General features: G+C 36.3%; 1 protein-coding gene across 9 annotated transcripts in view; it reads right to left on the bottom strand.

Annotated features, from left to right (window-relative positions):
- Positions 1–14,244, bottom strand: part of ERC2 (ELKS/RAB6-interacting/CAST family member 2) — a 413,891-nt gene that overhangs the window by 395,020 nt on the left and 4,627 nt on the right. For all 9 annotated transcript variants that reach the window (XR_007628669.1, XR_007628670.1, XR_007628674.1 and 6 more), the window contains exon 2: positions 5,157–5,957. Coding sequence is in view for 1 of the 9 variants with exons in the window: in XM_050312867.1 (XP_050168824.1) it covers positions 5,157–5,813 (657 nt within the window). In the remaining 8 variants the exon portion in view is untranslated. The remainder of the gene's footprint in view (positions 1–5,156; positions 5,958–14,244) is intronic.

The raw sequence follows: 14,244 nt of genomic DNA, 5'->3' as shown, positions 1-14,244 counted from the left end.
CCTCAGGTTACTAGCTGTACCTTCTGTGTATAACCTTGTACTTCATTAATAATCACAAGAAGCTTCACAATTTGTGGTGTTTCCCACATGTGCACAGTGAGACAGGTTGAATGGCATTTATACCCAAAAAACTCCTCAGACCATATCTGATATTTAGGAACAAGGGAAGGCCACCTTTCCAACCAGTAATCAAGTGCATACTTTGACAGATATTAAGGAAGAAAATATCTATCTGGGAACTCACACGAAATATCCAATTGCTGGTAACTCCCTGCATATTCCACTAGCACGAAACCTTAGGAATTTCAATGGGCATAAACAAAATATCTCAAAATAATATTAGGGATTTTTTTAATAATGTATACCTTAGCACAATCAAGGCTTTACCAGGAACACAGTTTAATTAGTACAAAGAAGGGAAACATTGCAGAATATTTCTTAGCACATTTTCTTTTACTACTCTATTTAGTTACTTGTCATTAATCAAAGTGAAAATGAAGAACACATGAAATAACATTGAGCAGCTACTCACAGTTCTGGATTCATGAATACGCATTCCCTTATCTACTGATTATTTTATCAGCTCAATTTGGTTAATTGCAGCATCTGAACTATTCATATTCTACAGATAGATAGAAATTATTTCAAGAAACAATTTTGTATTCAAAACTCTCAGAGGAACTGCTCACTATCCTTTTTATCCTTCCTCTTCATCTCAGTAATCGGAAGTCAATTCCTGCAGTACCAAGACAGGAACTAAACTTCAAAAGAAGACCAAAATTTATAATATGTTTTCAAAGAACACATTAATTGCATTAAAATTACCTGGTTTTCTGTAAGAAAAAAAAAAAGGCATCAAGCTCACCACTTATTTCTAACATATAATCATATCAAGAATGAAGAAGAGCCACTGCTTATTGCATGCAGTGGTCTGTTTTGTATTAATTATGTAGTACTAAATAATGACATCTTTAAGTAAATAAAAGGGGTTTTATTTTGTGCAACCAAATTTACTGTTTGCTTAAAAAACACCACAGTAAATTTAATTCAGTTTCTGCAATGCCAAAACAGCAGCGTATCAACCAATAACTGTGAACATGTTGTCTTCAAACCAGCTAATCCAAACCAAAAAATTATATAAATTCTATAAGATATATTCAAGCCAAATGAGAGGGAATAACTATCTACCTGGGGGAAAAAAAAAAAATGCAAAATCCCTGACCGAGATACTGAAAATGGATGATTCCACTTTAAATACTGAAAAACACGTAAGGTACCTCCTGCCCCTATGTTTATCAATCCATATATAGAACAATACTAATTGTGCTGTGAGAAAATATGTCACAAAGAATAAGAAGAACAGAGAGAAAACTAAATTTGGGTTGTAATATCAAAGAATATTGCTCAAAGTGTACACTTTCAGAAGCAAAATAACCTTCAAAAGAAAATCAGGAATGTCCAAGTTACTGTCCATAAACTCCTTCATGGGCCTCTTTTTGCTTCCAAAAGGTTCAGTTTTTATCAATTTCCCTGTTGAAACACATCCTACTACTTGAAAGTATTTCACCTATTTGCCAAATTTGTTTCCATTTATAATCCTGTTTTCCAGCATGTTTTTAAGCCTTCCCAGCTTGATATTACCTGGGTGCATAATACACATCCATCACTCAGAACACATGACAGATCCCATGAGGCATCCATCCGATCTCCCCATGAATCACTGATAATTACACTTTGACACAGGTTTCCAATCAGATAGGTCTCCACACAAAAGCAATTGTAATAGCTCACTAATGAATAGCTCCTGAAACAACAGAAAAAGTTTCCCTAATATCAGTATGTTACTATTGTTTTTCCCTTATGTATAAAGGTGTGGGTTTTTGTCATCCAAGAAAATCAAACTTGTTTGACATTACTTTTGACAAATCCATGTTGGGTGTTAGTCTCTTTTTTTTTTTAAAATTTTCCCCCCATATTTAGAAATAGTTAATTATTTTAAAAAAATACAAATAATTAATACACTTTACTATTTTTACAAGATTTTTACAGAAACCACAATAAAAATATCAAACTTATAATTCACTTATTACCCTTTCATTTAACTTTTTTTTTTTTTGGCAGGCAGATAGATTTGCCCTTCTCCAATCTCCTGGAAGTTCCCAAAGTTTACTGTGAGACTAAAGGCCCCAATCATGCACAATCAATGTGAAAACAGTTTTTAGTGTTTCAGTAGGAAAAAGCTCCATTCTTAAGGAAGTTTTCTAAGTCAGTAATCCTCAGACCCACAAGGATAGATCAACCACTTTTAGTCTAGTTGTGATAGAGCACATCACTCCCCTTTTTTTGGTGTTTAAAATTATAGCTTTTTGATAATTTAAATTTAAAGTAGTTGTTTGAAAGGATCAACAACCATGTGGATAAGTAAGACTGACAAAGCAGCTGACACAGCCATCTTGGGCTTCCTAAGCCATCCCTTCAGAAGGGCTCCTCTCCAAATGCTTACAAGAAAAGTAAGCAGCAATTAGATGAGAGGATAGGTCCTTTTAAACATAAATATTTGATTACAAGAGAGGAAATAGCAGAAACACACAGTCAACTCATAAAACCAAGAGAAGGTCCCTGCGGAGCTTTGCTGGAACCTGTGGCTGGGCTTTGTGCTGACTGACACATTCTGAGTAACTTAAAGAACAGGGTAAACACTAAGATGACTAATTTTCCTCATGACATTGGGTTATTCAGGGCAGGAGAGACAAAAGCCAAATGCAAAGAAGGATTTTATAACGCTGAGCAAAAAAAGTCAAAGGCTGGCAGATGAAATTCAGGGAGATAAGAGTTATACACAAGTGAAAAGAATCCTACCTTTATGCATAACAAGCTTGGGATCTAAACTGATCACAACCAGTGGTGAGATTCTTCAGCTATACTATTTCCTTTAAAATATTAGCTCAGTTTACTGACTCAAAGGAGTAAATGAATAAATAAATAAGTCATCCAAAACTAGAAAGATCAGTTTAAGTGTTGTGAATTCCTGGGAGCAACATACAGAATAAAAGGGGCAAATGCAACGACATCAACACATAACTCATATTACACCTGTATTATAAAAAACAATCTGTTCTGGTCTCCTCACCTCAAAAAGCCCCCCATGTAATAGGTCTGGAAACAATGTCACCGTTTCACACAAGGACCTATCACACGTGCTAAGATTCCCCAGTTTGGAAAAGAGATGAGAGAGGGATGTGAAGATGGTACCCTGTAAAATCATTAAGTGGCACTGAGACTGCCACAAGACACCAATTATTTAAGTCTTCTTCCAGTACAAGGAACAGCAAATCGTAGCTAAAGCAGCCAAAATCTGGTGCAAAACCAAATGAAAAGCAGTTTCAAACAGAACTTCACAGATGTGTTAAGCTGTGGGATTCACTGCTCTAAGAGACTGTGGACACTGGCATTTTAAACAGGTCCAAAAGTACCTGGCTTAATTCAAAGTCCACTGAGCATTATTAAGCACAAGCAAACTCCAGCTGGATCATAAAAAGTACTAGAGGGGATATCACTGCATACCAGGTCTATTCTGTGACCTTTGGGACATTGTTAGCAGTGGAATACTGGGATAGAAGGATGCATATTAAATACACACATAGGGTAAAATACATTGTTTTTGTCAGGTTTGCAGTTACAAGAAAATAAGAGTATTTGTCAGAAAGATATAATCTTCTGATAAATGAATTAATGAATAGGAGAACTAACAGGCTTACTAATTTACTTTCCCCTCGAGATGAGGAAAAACAGCTTTTAGGAAAAAAAAGAAAAAAGTATAACCACTTAGGGAGATGACGAAATCTCTAAATACCAGCTTCAGATTCCAAATGTCAATATAAGATATTAATGTGACATTTCCATAAGAAAGGCTACAAGAACAGAGTGTATTAGAATATTCCTCCTACAAAGGTGACACTATCACAAGTAAAGTATCTAACCAATAAGGGTTTTGAATAGCAGAATCTCCATCAAACATCTTTTTGATAATATTGGTTCCAGCAGCATCCTTGTGCACCTACCATACATAAATATTCAGTAACTTACTGTCAGTCTGGATACAAAAGTTATAGAAGAAAGTAATAAGTTAATTCACTGTACTGAATTCCTGACTGTGACCCAGTTTCCCACTCATGTAACTGGTAACAGTTGTTAGTTCTGTTGAGATTTAGGTTCATGACATGCCTAAAAGGAGGAAAGTTTGCTGAGAAGCACTAATGATCACAAACTTGGAAGAAAACTCAAAATTTCACTTGTTGCTGCCTGCCAGCAAGGAAGTTTAGATTTGGAATCTGGAAGTGAGAGAAACACAGGATTGTGTTTTTGTCTGGGGAAAGTTAACAGATGGTCTAAAAAGGAGCAGCTTTAAAATGAGACCAGCAGCCAAAAAGTGTGTGGAGACAGCAATATGAGATATTTTTTATCTATTATGTGCCACTGGATTATATTTCTTTGTAATATAGTATAGATTCTCAAAGCTTGGTCTTATAGATTGATCCATCCACATTAAAATACTTGACTCATTACTTCAGAAAAATAATGTTATGTTGTGAATAGAAATAATTTGAAATACATAGAAAAGGAGTATCTTGTAAATAAGACACAGGTCCCTGAAATGTTACTGAAAACACAACTTCAACTTCATTCTGTAATGCAGAAATATAAAAAGTTGCATATGGGGATTTATCTTCTTTTAACTTTATAACCGTTAAATCCCTGTGCAGCTCATACAAAATATGCCTCTGGATGTTTATTTATACTTTTGCAAAGGTGATTCATTTACCTCTTCAGAAAAAGGTTGCCAAGAATATTTAGGATATTGTTGCAAAAAAAAAAAAAAAAGGCACAGAGAAAGTGTCAAAAGTAGGAGAAAGGGTAATGACAAACAGTCATTCTCTCTAGCTAAAATGTAAAAGAATGCTGCATGCATTATAACCTGCATTTGGACTCTTATTAGTGTGCTTTCCTACTGTTTAGCAGCCAGAAGCAAACAGATCAAGACATACAATTCTTATGGCAAACGTCAAAAGTTGTTCCAGCACAGGATAAAGTAACATGAGCAAAACATCAAGTGCTTAGTTGTAAACCAACAGAAAGAAACCTTCATAATTACTTACCTGATTCTCTTCATGGGAAACTCTCATTTGTTCTTTAAGAACTGACATTCTAGCTGCTTCTTCTTTCCTCAACACTCTTTCTTTCTTTAGCTCAGGACTCCAGAAAGTTTTGATGCTGTTCATAGAGGATCCCAGCTTGCTGTCCTTAATGTCCAGTTCTTTTCTGAGAAGATCGTTCTCCCTCTGTAGATCCTTAAGCTGAGCCTGCAGGTCTAACACGGCACTATCTCTAACCTGTCTCAGCATGGAAGGAACCTGATGGTGGTGATGGTGTGAAGATGTGGTCAGACCTCCGTGCTGATCCGTGTAAGAAAGGACATCCGTGTGCGAGAGCCCAGCGGACGCAATATTGGGACTGCTCCCCATGGCTGTGACCCGACCCCCGTACACAGCTCGATTTGTAGCCCTTCCAAGAGTCATTGTGCCCTTTGGGAAAGTAGTAGAAGCTACACCCTCGTGGTCACTCAGGTACATTGGTCCAGATGTTGCATAGGCTGCATTAAGGGACTGGATGTTCTCCATCGACAGCGTCTTACCTGTTCCTCCTCCTCCCCCGCTGCTCGTTCGCCTGTGACCCAGGCGGGGGGACCTCGGCAAACGGGGAGACCTGGAGGGACTCCCTTCCAAGTTGCTGATTGTTCTTGCACTTCCATACATTTTTCTTCTACTTTGAGGTACTGTTTAGTAAGAAATTAGTAACACTGAAGTTGAATATTAAACTTATAATTCCAGCTAGAAATATTGGCAGTTTCACTGCATTCTTCCAGTAGGCAAAAATCTATTTTTCCTCCAAAGACAGACCTGGGGATAAAAAGGAAAAAAAATTATAAAATTAAGTTTTCATCTTGGAAAATAAGTTTGCAAGTAATCACCATATGTCATACAATAAAGTAACTCACTCCCCAAAGCAATAACTTCACAAATAAAATCTACTCTACATTTAGTATTTAGGGTGACTAGTTAGAAATGCACTTTCAGACTAATTTCAATCAGAAGAAAACTGTTCATTTCTTTCTTGATAGAAAATTTTGAGTTAGTTTAACAAAATTTTGAGTTAACTTATGTTGCCATGAACAACATGGGCCCAAAAACACACTTTAGCTGATACATTAATGGAAATAAATGACTGAGTGAAATTTATATGAACGACAAAAGATAGCTATTGATGACATTAAGAACTACCCAAAGAATTAAGATATTACATTTTCAAAACACAGCACAGAAGCAGAAATTCAGCAGTTCTGTGCATTCTCTGATAATATTAGACAGAACAAGGAAATATGCAGATATTTTAATTTCTGTTTGGATTAACAAAGAGGTTTTAGGATAGGAAAAAAGATGAAGGAAACTGTTTCTAATAGTTCAGCTGTAACCAGTAAAAGCATATTTTAGTAAGAAAAATTAACAATAAATCTAAGCTAATTTTAGAGAATATTTCCTTACAAACAATTAGAATATGACACAGTATTATTTGTTTAATGAAGTACTAACATGCCAGTATCTGTTGTTAATAAGCTTCTCAGGAAAAGCTTCCATGACAATAATCTAGGTTTCCACTCAGAAAAGGAATGCTTGTGAAATACAATTTGCTTTCTTTTTTTTCCATTTCTTTGATAGAACTAGCCTTGTAATTTATTTAACCAAACAACACAGATGTGGACCAATTTAAAATTTTAAAATACTATTTTTAGACATTTAGCAAGTTTTGAGTAAGTTTATTAACTTTCCAGAGCACGAAAATAAGTATACAATAGGACTTTGGGATTAGGCAGGCCTTTTGGGGTTTTCTGAAACAAATACAACCATTTCAATAAATTTATGGTATTAATTAAATTGGTGGTCATCAACCAGATCTAGGACCATTTATTTCAAAGGTATCTACAGAAAGAACAAAAGTTGGATTCAATCAAACCCAGTAATTTTTAACCATTCCCTCAAGGCATCCTCATTATGATAGATGCATTATTCCCAGTGTTTTAAAACATCTGTTCGACATCTGCTGTGAAAAGTGTTGGTGCAGGGGCAGGTAGAAGTATAATTAATTGTCATATTTATTAATAAGATCTAGTCTATTAAATCCTCACCAACAATATTAACATAAAACATTATGGACACTAATGATGTCAGCAAACAAGAAGTATGTCGAGTTCTCCACTGATCCCTCATTACCCCAACATGACTTATATGAGCTCTAAGAATTGCATGATATATGTTGTGTTTTCATCAAGTTTCAGAGCCAGCACAGTCTTCAGCATTTTTGTTTCATTTGAATTACCAGCATGCATCTGAATTAGCTGAGATGTTCCAGCTTGTTCCAACTACTGTTGTACAAGTGGCCATTCTTGTGTTTTCACTTCTTTCCCATTTTTTGAGCCATTAAAGCCTCTTAAAGCTTCGCAAATTCAGCCCCAAGGCCCACAGATATAAAGGAACCGGATGTAATTTGTTGATTTACATTTTTGAATTTTGACATTCCAACATCAGTATACAAAACCTGCCCCTCTTTTCACTTGTCATCCAGCAATTCAAGAGATGACCCACAGCATGTTCCACCAAAAGAGCTTGGTGCAGTTTGTCTGTCATCTCAGCTTCAATGCATTAATCAACCAAAAAAAAAAATGTATCTGATCATGGTGACTGCAGCAATGCAGCTACTTATCCTAAATCTCAATTGCCAGGCAAAGAGCATCACACATGCCCTTTGAGAAATCCATCCTTGTATCTTTTTAGTTTCCCAAACAAGTTCTATAACTCCTGCAAAGAATCTCCCATGAGATCAGAGATGAAGATCATTTTCCTTCCATTGGCTCATGGCAGATCCTAAGCAAAAGCAGCTGTCTTCTAAACTGATACGTTTTCTCCAGGAGAACACAGAGCTCTACCCACTCTGTGTCCCCCTGCCCAGAAAAAAAACTAAAGCAAAACAAAACAAAAAGTTTTATCCAGCCTGGTGAAAAAGTTAAATTGCTAGCAGAAGCTGTCAATGGCAATTTAAACTGGATAAAATAAAATATTTTGAGCTGCAGCACACATGATACATGGCCATGTGGGGGGGTTTGGTGCAGACTTCTTCATCCTAAAAAATAGAGGTACAGGATATCCTTACATCAGATCCATAGTGTTTTTCCTTTTCATTGCCACAGTCTGATAATAACTAATCTATGCTATTTTCTTAGAGTTACTTAATAACCTACTCAGCCTTCTGTTTGTGTCTCTGATATGTATTTTTAGGTACTTGTTTTGCCTTTTACACCTTATTAGTTGTGGTCTTTCTTTTCTCTACTTGTGTGAAGTTTTGGAAGCTCCCATCTCAAATCAGACAACACTTTCATCTCACTTAGCCCTCCAATACTTACCTTTGAGCCCTACAGGAGAATCATCATTCCTTATCCAAAGGAAGGTTAACTTCTCCCTGAATTTCTTTAATGATAATGTTCAAATACCTATTTAACATAGTAACTTCCATAAGCTTGTGAAAATTCTGAAAGCAACAGGAACAGGGAAGCAAAACACCACCAAAGAAATGTTATTACCTCCACAGCATTTCCAATTATTGCCTTTTTTTTCCTTTAGAATTATTGTAATCAAAACAGAGACCTCTATGTAGAAAGGGCAAACACACTGACAATATGCTTGGTTTTCTTCCTTAATGACCTATTGAGGATGGCTCAGAGACCAAAAGCTGAAAACCCCGATTTAAAGAAATTCTTACAGTTCATCTCTATTTTCATTTGCAATTCGTTACCATCTCCAGCCTGTGTTACACAGACTGGCTTTCTTGCAAACACCTCAGAAAAAGGCAGGCACATGAAAATAGGCTTTTTCAAAGCATATCCATCTTAAGGATAAACCTTGAGACTTCCTTTATGGCTGTGAAAATCTCAGACACAGTAGAAGCCTGTGGAGGGGGGGAGGGCACATACATCATTTTCTACTCTTTACTGCTTATACACAGAGCTTTCCTTGCTTCAGGAAGATTTACTGTGTGTCTCAACACATCAGGAACTGGAGACATGAAGAAGCAATATCAGCCTCAGGGCCTCAACAATTGCCACACAGATCATCATCTACTGCCTAGAATAAGAGAGAGGAGGTCCCTTCTCTGATCTTCCCAAAGAACCAGCCAACAGAGCCGTTCTACTTGAACTTAGAATCATCTACATCTCACCTGCCCACTCTTTCTTGACAAGTAAATTGATTTCATATTACTATTTTAATTGTGGGGGGGAGGGGAGGGTGAAAACTCTCAAGTAATAATATTTCACCCAAGACAAGAACAGAATACCCACAGCTAAAGAGATCAACCCTCACTCTTGATAGGAGCCTGGAAGCTGCAGATGTTGCAGTAGCCAGAACAAAAGAGCTCCAATACAACTCAGAAAGATCACATCCCCTTAAAAACTTCTCTGAGACAAAGTCACTCAGATTCGTTCAGTCCAGTAGGGATAGACTGTAGACCTATAAAAGGTTCTTTTGATTTTTAAAATCTCTGCACTGTGCACACAGTAATAGCACGGGTTCACATTACCCACATTGCTTATGCCTCTGACAAAGCATTTTGACTTTTAACTACCTATTTTTATAGAGACTTAAAACACAGGATTCTAATATGATGCTAATAGAAGGTCTGTCTCACTCAATTTACTTTTCAAATCATTGCTTCTACATTTTACATAATTACATGGTTCCCTTTAAACACTGTCTACACAAAACCCCCTAAGTCCTGGTTTTCACTCTTTACACACACTCACATGCTCAGGAATGAGTTGGACTTTTAGTGTGTCCTCCTCCAGCCTGAACCACCTAGTCAGCAGGAAGTTTGGATATCAGCCAAATCCTTAATAGCTTCCCACAACTACTTGCCAATATTAACATTCAGCCAAGAGCTCACACATTAGTAACAGCACCGAAAGCTTTAAGGGAACCCCTTCCTTCCAGCTAAACTCCCCAAATAATACGTAGTGACAGCTAAGTGCAGAAATTATCAATCTGATTCCAAACTGTCTAAAACTCTTTAGTACTATACAACTCCCCGGATGTAAACCCAAAGCAACAAAACAGAAGAAATAAAAGATGACGTAGAAGGTAATGCTCATATATCTCCACCAGGACTGTGTTTTGAGACACCACAAAAAGAAGACTCACAGAAAAGATCTGTTCCATCAACACATGTCCTAGCAAATTAAAATAATTATTAAATTAATCATTTAAATACTCTCATCACAACAAAAAACATTTCTGTACACAAAAGTCCAGGGACATATGTATTAAAAGTAGTGACCAAGAGTCACTAATATATTTCTAGCACATTCTTTTGGTTTACCTGGGCTTTCAACTGCTTTAACAGTGGCTCAACAAGTTCTCAACGGAGATTATTCTTTTCTTTGCATGTTTTATCTGTGCTGATGCAAAAGAAAAACAAACAAACCAACCCAGCAAGCTGATGCAAACTAGATACAGAGAACTGAAACCTACTGTAGAGTATCCTCCCTTTCTCTATTGTGAGCAGCACAGTACATCTTCTTTATTAATAAAGTAACCAAAACATAAACAAAATGCTGGTTCATATGGGGGCAGTACAAGACCAGCATTGTTTTTATTAAAAGGGCAAAGCACTCTCTTCTCCTACTTATCAGGCATATCAGACTGACCAAATTACTTATTCCCCTCCCACTTTTTCTTCAATCCTGAGAAGAAAAATCACTTATTTCTTCCTACTACTCTACTATTCCTTAGAAGTCTGAAAAACAAAATACACATGACAACTTTAAAAGCAACAGCATTTTCATTTAGGTTCCTTAGAGTGTCCTGAATCTGCATTGCTAATGTAAATGTTGAGTTTTACTACAGTCTGCACAATAACTTTCTTTTTACTAGTCAACAGACATTGATTTACCTCCTTTCTCTTGCAGTTTCTTATAAAAATAGTACATATGTAGCTGCAAATAAAGTTCATTTTGATCTTGCAAGCTGGTCATGTCCCTGAACTCCCATCAATGCTAGATGAAAGAACTGTAATTTATCACCTTATAGAAATAATTCATCAGACCTGCCTGCCTTTCATTTCTGTTTCATACAGAAGAAATAGTATAGGAAGGAATAAACAGCAATGGCTGCTCAATATGCACCTAATGACATATATGGAAAATAAAGTTGTCAGGCATTCTAGTATTGTCAAGTGCAGTGACAGCAATTAATACTTGTCATGCAATCAATCAGAGAACTCTAGCAATTGAAATATTTGCTCAAAATGCAGTATTAAAAATCTTGAAAAGCAAGCAGCTGTGACAAAATTATCAGGATTGTCAATTATATTACTCCTGAACATATTTAAGTGAAGAGTCAACAATACCTTTTTAACTCTTTTATACAAGTTTCACAGTTTTAACATAACATGCAAAAAGAGTGACCCTTTTCTAATGCTTTTTTCTCTTTATTACAATGTTAGAGACATTGTAATTGTCTTAAAACTTCTTAAAACATGATAATAATTAGAAATGGACTTTAAATAATATTAGTGATATTTAAACTCCACCAACTGACACCTCCATTATTTTGTAACTTTTCAGTTAGGTCTCTCTTTGATCTTGAAACTCCAATTCTTAATGTCTTAGCTCTAATACATCTATTAAAAGAAATTTTCCCTGCACTCCTGCATGTGACAAAAAGTCTCCCTGGGGTTTCTAAGATGCTTAAGGGAGGTGAGAAATTTCAGACTTGTTTCATTCTATTTTTCTCATGTTGTGTAAAATATTAAAAGCCCTGAAAATAGAACCTTAAGAAAAAAAGGCTTCTATAGCCAAGTAACGGCAGAATCATCACATCTAATTTTCATTGTTTTGCCAGAGGAGAACACATTTTTTATAAGAAGCTATAGGGTATCCTATCTACCAAACCTGGGCAAATACAACCAAGTACAGCCTGCACGCCAAATTGCCTGCCAGAGTAAAACCCCTCAGTTTTAAGTGACCGAAGTTGCCAGTCCCACGCTCACTGTGTCATTGTTTTGTTGGCCATCTGCTCTGCGCAACTTTGAGATCCTATTTTTTTATTGGCGGGTGGGAGGGCGGATGGAGTGAATCACAAGCAATAAGGGAGAGAAGCACGTACATTCCAAACCACTGCTTGCACCTCTTCAGTTTTGGGGGTTTTTTTTAGCTTTCTCAAGTTCCCTGCACATAATGGCCTTCTCAGGATGCACAGATATTGCTAAAGGCTTGGCAAGCTTCTGTTTTCCCACAGAAAGGTTTCCTTACATCGTAGTTTTTGCCAGTATGCCAGTGTCTTTTGTGTGCTAAATTCTATATCCTGGTCAGTACTCATTGTGCCTTCCATCCTGCAGTTTTTAATCACTTCCCTCTTATTTCTTTCTCAATAAGAAATCTCGTTTATCAACGCAAGCCTGCATTTACCAACTCCGGTATTTTGTGGAGGATTATTCTAAGGCACATAGCTAGCCAGACAAACAGCACTTTTAGTTTAATGACTACTAAAGAACAAAAACAAACAAACAACAACAACAACAAAAAACCCACATCTTACATTTTTACTAAAATAGTCTCCTTGGGGAAAAAACATTAAAATGTAAAAGTATATGACACTCTTCAGGATTACTTAAAATTATGCCTAATGAGTAGTACTATTTTGCTTTGCTTTTGCCAACATTTACCTAACTTGAATGACTACTAAACAGTTTACAGAAACATTGTCTTTTTTATAGACTCAATTATCTTGGAAAAGTTAGAGCTTAAAAATAAGCATGAGTTAAGAAACCTAAAAGTATTCTAGCAAAAACTGGAAGCCCAGTATTGTTCATCTATATTGACAGCATTTCTACCCACAGTCTTTGAAACACAAGGCTGTTCACCATAGACATACAATAAACACACATTAAAGACTGCAATTATTTGTTTTAGAAAAAAAACTTCAGAACTGAAAATAATGTGAAAGGAAATTGACTGAATTTATACTTAGCCTTGTAAATTTGTCTATTTTCACATTAAGTATGTTTAAAAATATTCTGTCTTTTACATTAATGTACTTTTCATCTTAAGATGCATTTAAAACTCTTAAGCCTATCTTGGAAATGATCAGCAATACTCCCACACAATGGAGTATTTTCAACTGAATTCACTAAGGCTACTCACATGAATGTTATTAAACACAGGCTTACATATTTGCAGGATAAAGCCATATTTTTTCTTTTTCTCTACAAAGCTTCCATTCTTACAAGAAAGCAACAGAATAGTAATAGAATCTGGCATTAAGACTACCTGTGTAGCCCCCAGCATTTTCTTAGAATACTGAGATATTGGGATATTTAGCAAGTACAAACATCCACTATGCATCCTACATTTATTTCATTCAAGAGTAGTAATATACATACTCCAACTGTAAAACAAAAAGTATGTATTTGTGTATTCATCATGCTTTGAAGCCTGGAGAACATCTCTGTTGCCTTCACTAGGATTTGAGCACGCTCATGTTTCAGTATCACGCCAAAGAAGGAATCTGGCTGTGCTTCAGCCACATTAGATCAAAGTTCTCCGAGGAATTTACAGGCTCTGTAACTGATCCAAGTGATTTAGCAGATTAGCCCTCAATTCATCATATTATCAGCACCCTGGAACCATTAGAAGGCACTGCACTTCAGGAATTACCTTTTTATTTATTTATTTATTCACAGAAAACGTTGAAGAGTTCCCCAACCACTTGGTTGTTGGCTTTTAACAATTTCATAGGACAGCGCAACCTTCCAGCTTTGTGCTGACACTGAACCCATCTTAGAAACCACAACCACACCAATTCACAAGTGCAATTTATAAGTCCTCACAAGCATCTGACATAAACATCCGATGCTGATGACAGATGTTATTGTAACTGCTTTCCTTAAGGAAAAGCAAATTGTCTGAGCAGATTTCAAATGAGGCCTATAAATGAAAACCAAAGTACATCATGACTGCCAATACTAAGCCATCAAAAATAAACATGCTTTACACAGCAAACTGTCTTCCAGAGAAGCCCTTGAGAGTACCCATTTCTTGCTCTATTATTTGGCATAGGTCAACAAGAAGAACTGTGCTTCACC

This window comes from Myiozetetes cayanensis, unplaced genomic scaffold (genome assembly GCF_022539395.1).
Source record: "Myiozetetes cayanensis isolate MyiCay16 unplaced genomic scaffold, myiCay2020 scf18, whole genome shotgun sequence".
NCBI lineage: Eukaryota > Metazoa > Chordata > Aves > Passeriformes > Tyrannidae > Myiozetetes > Myiozetetes cayanensis.
The sequence above is the reverse complement of the archived record's forward strand: the minus strand, read 5'-3'. Positions and strand labels throughout refer to the sequence as shown.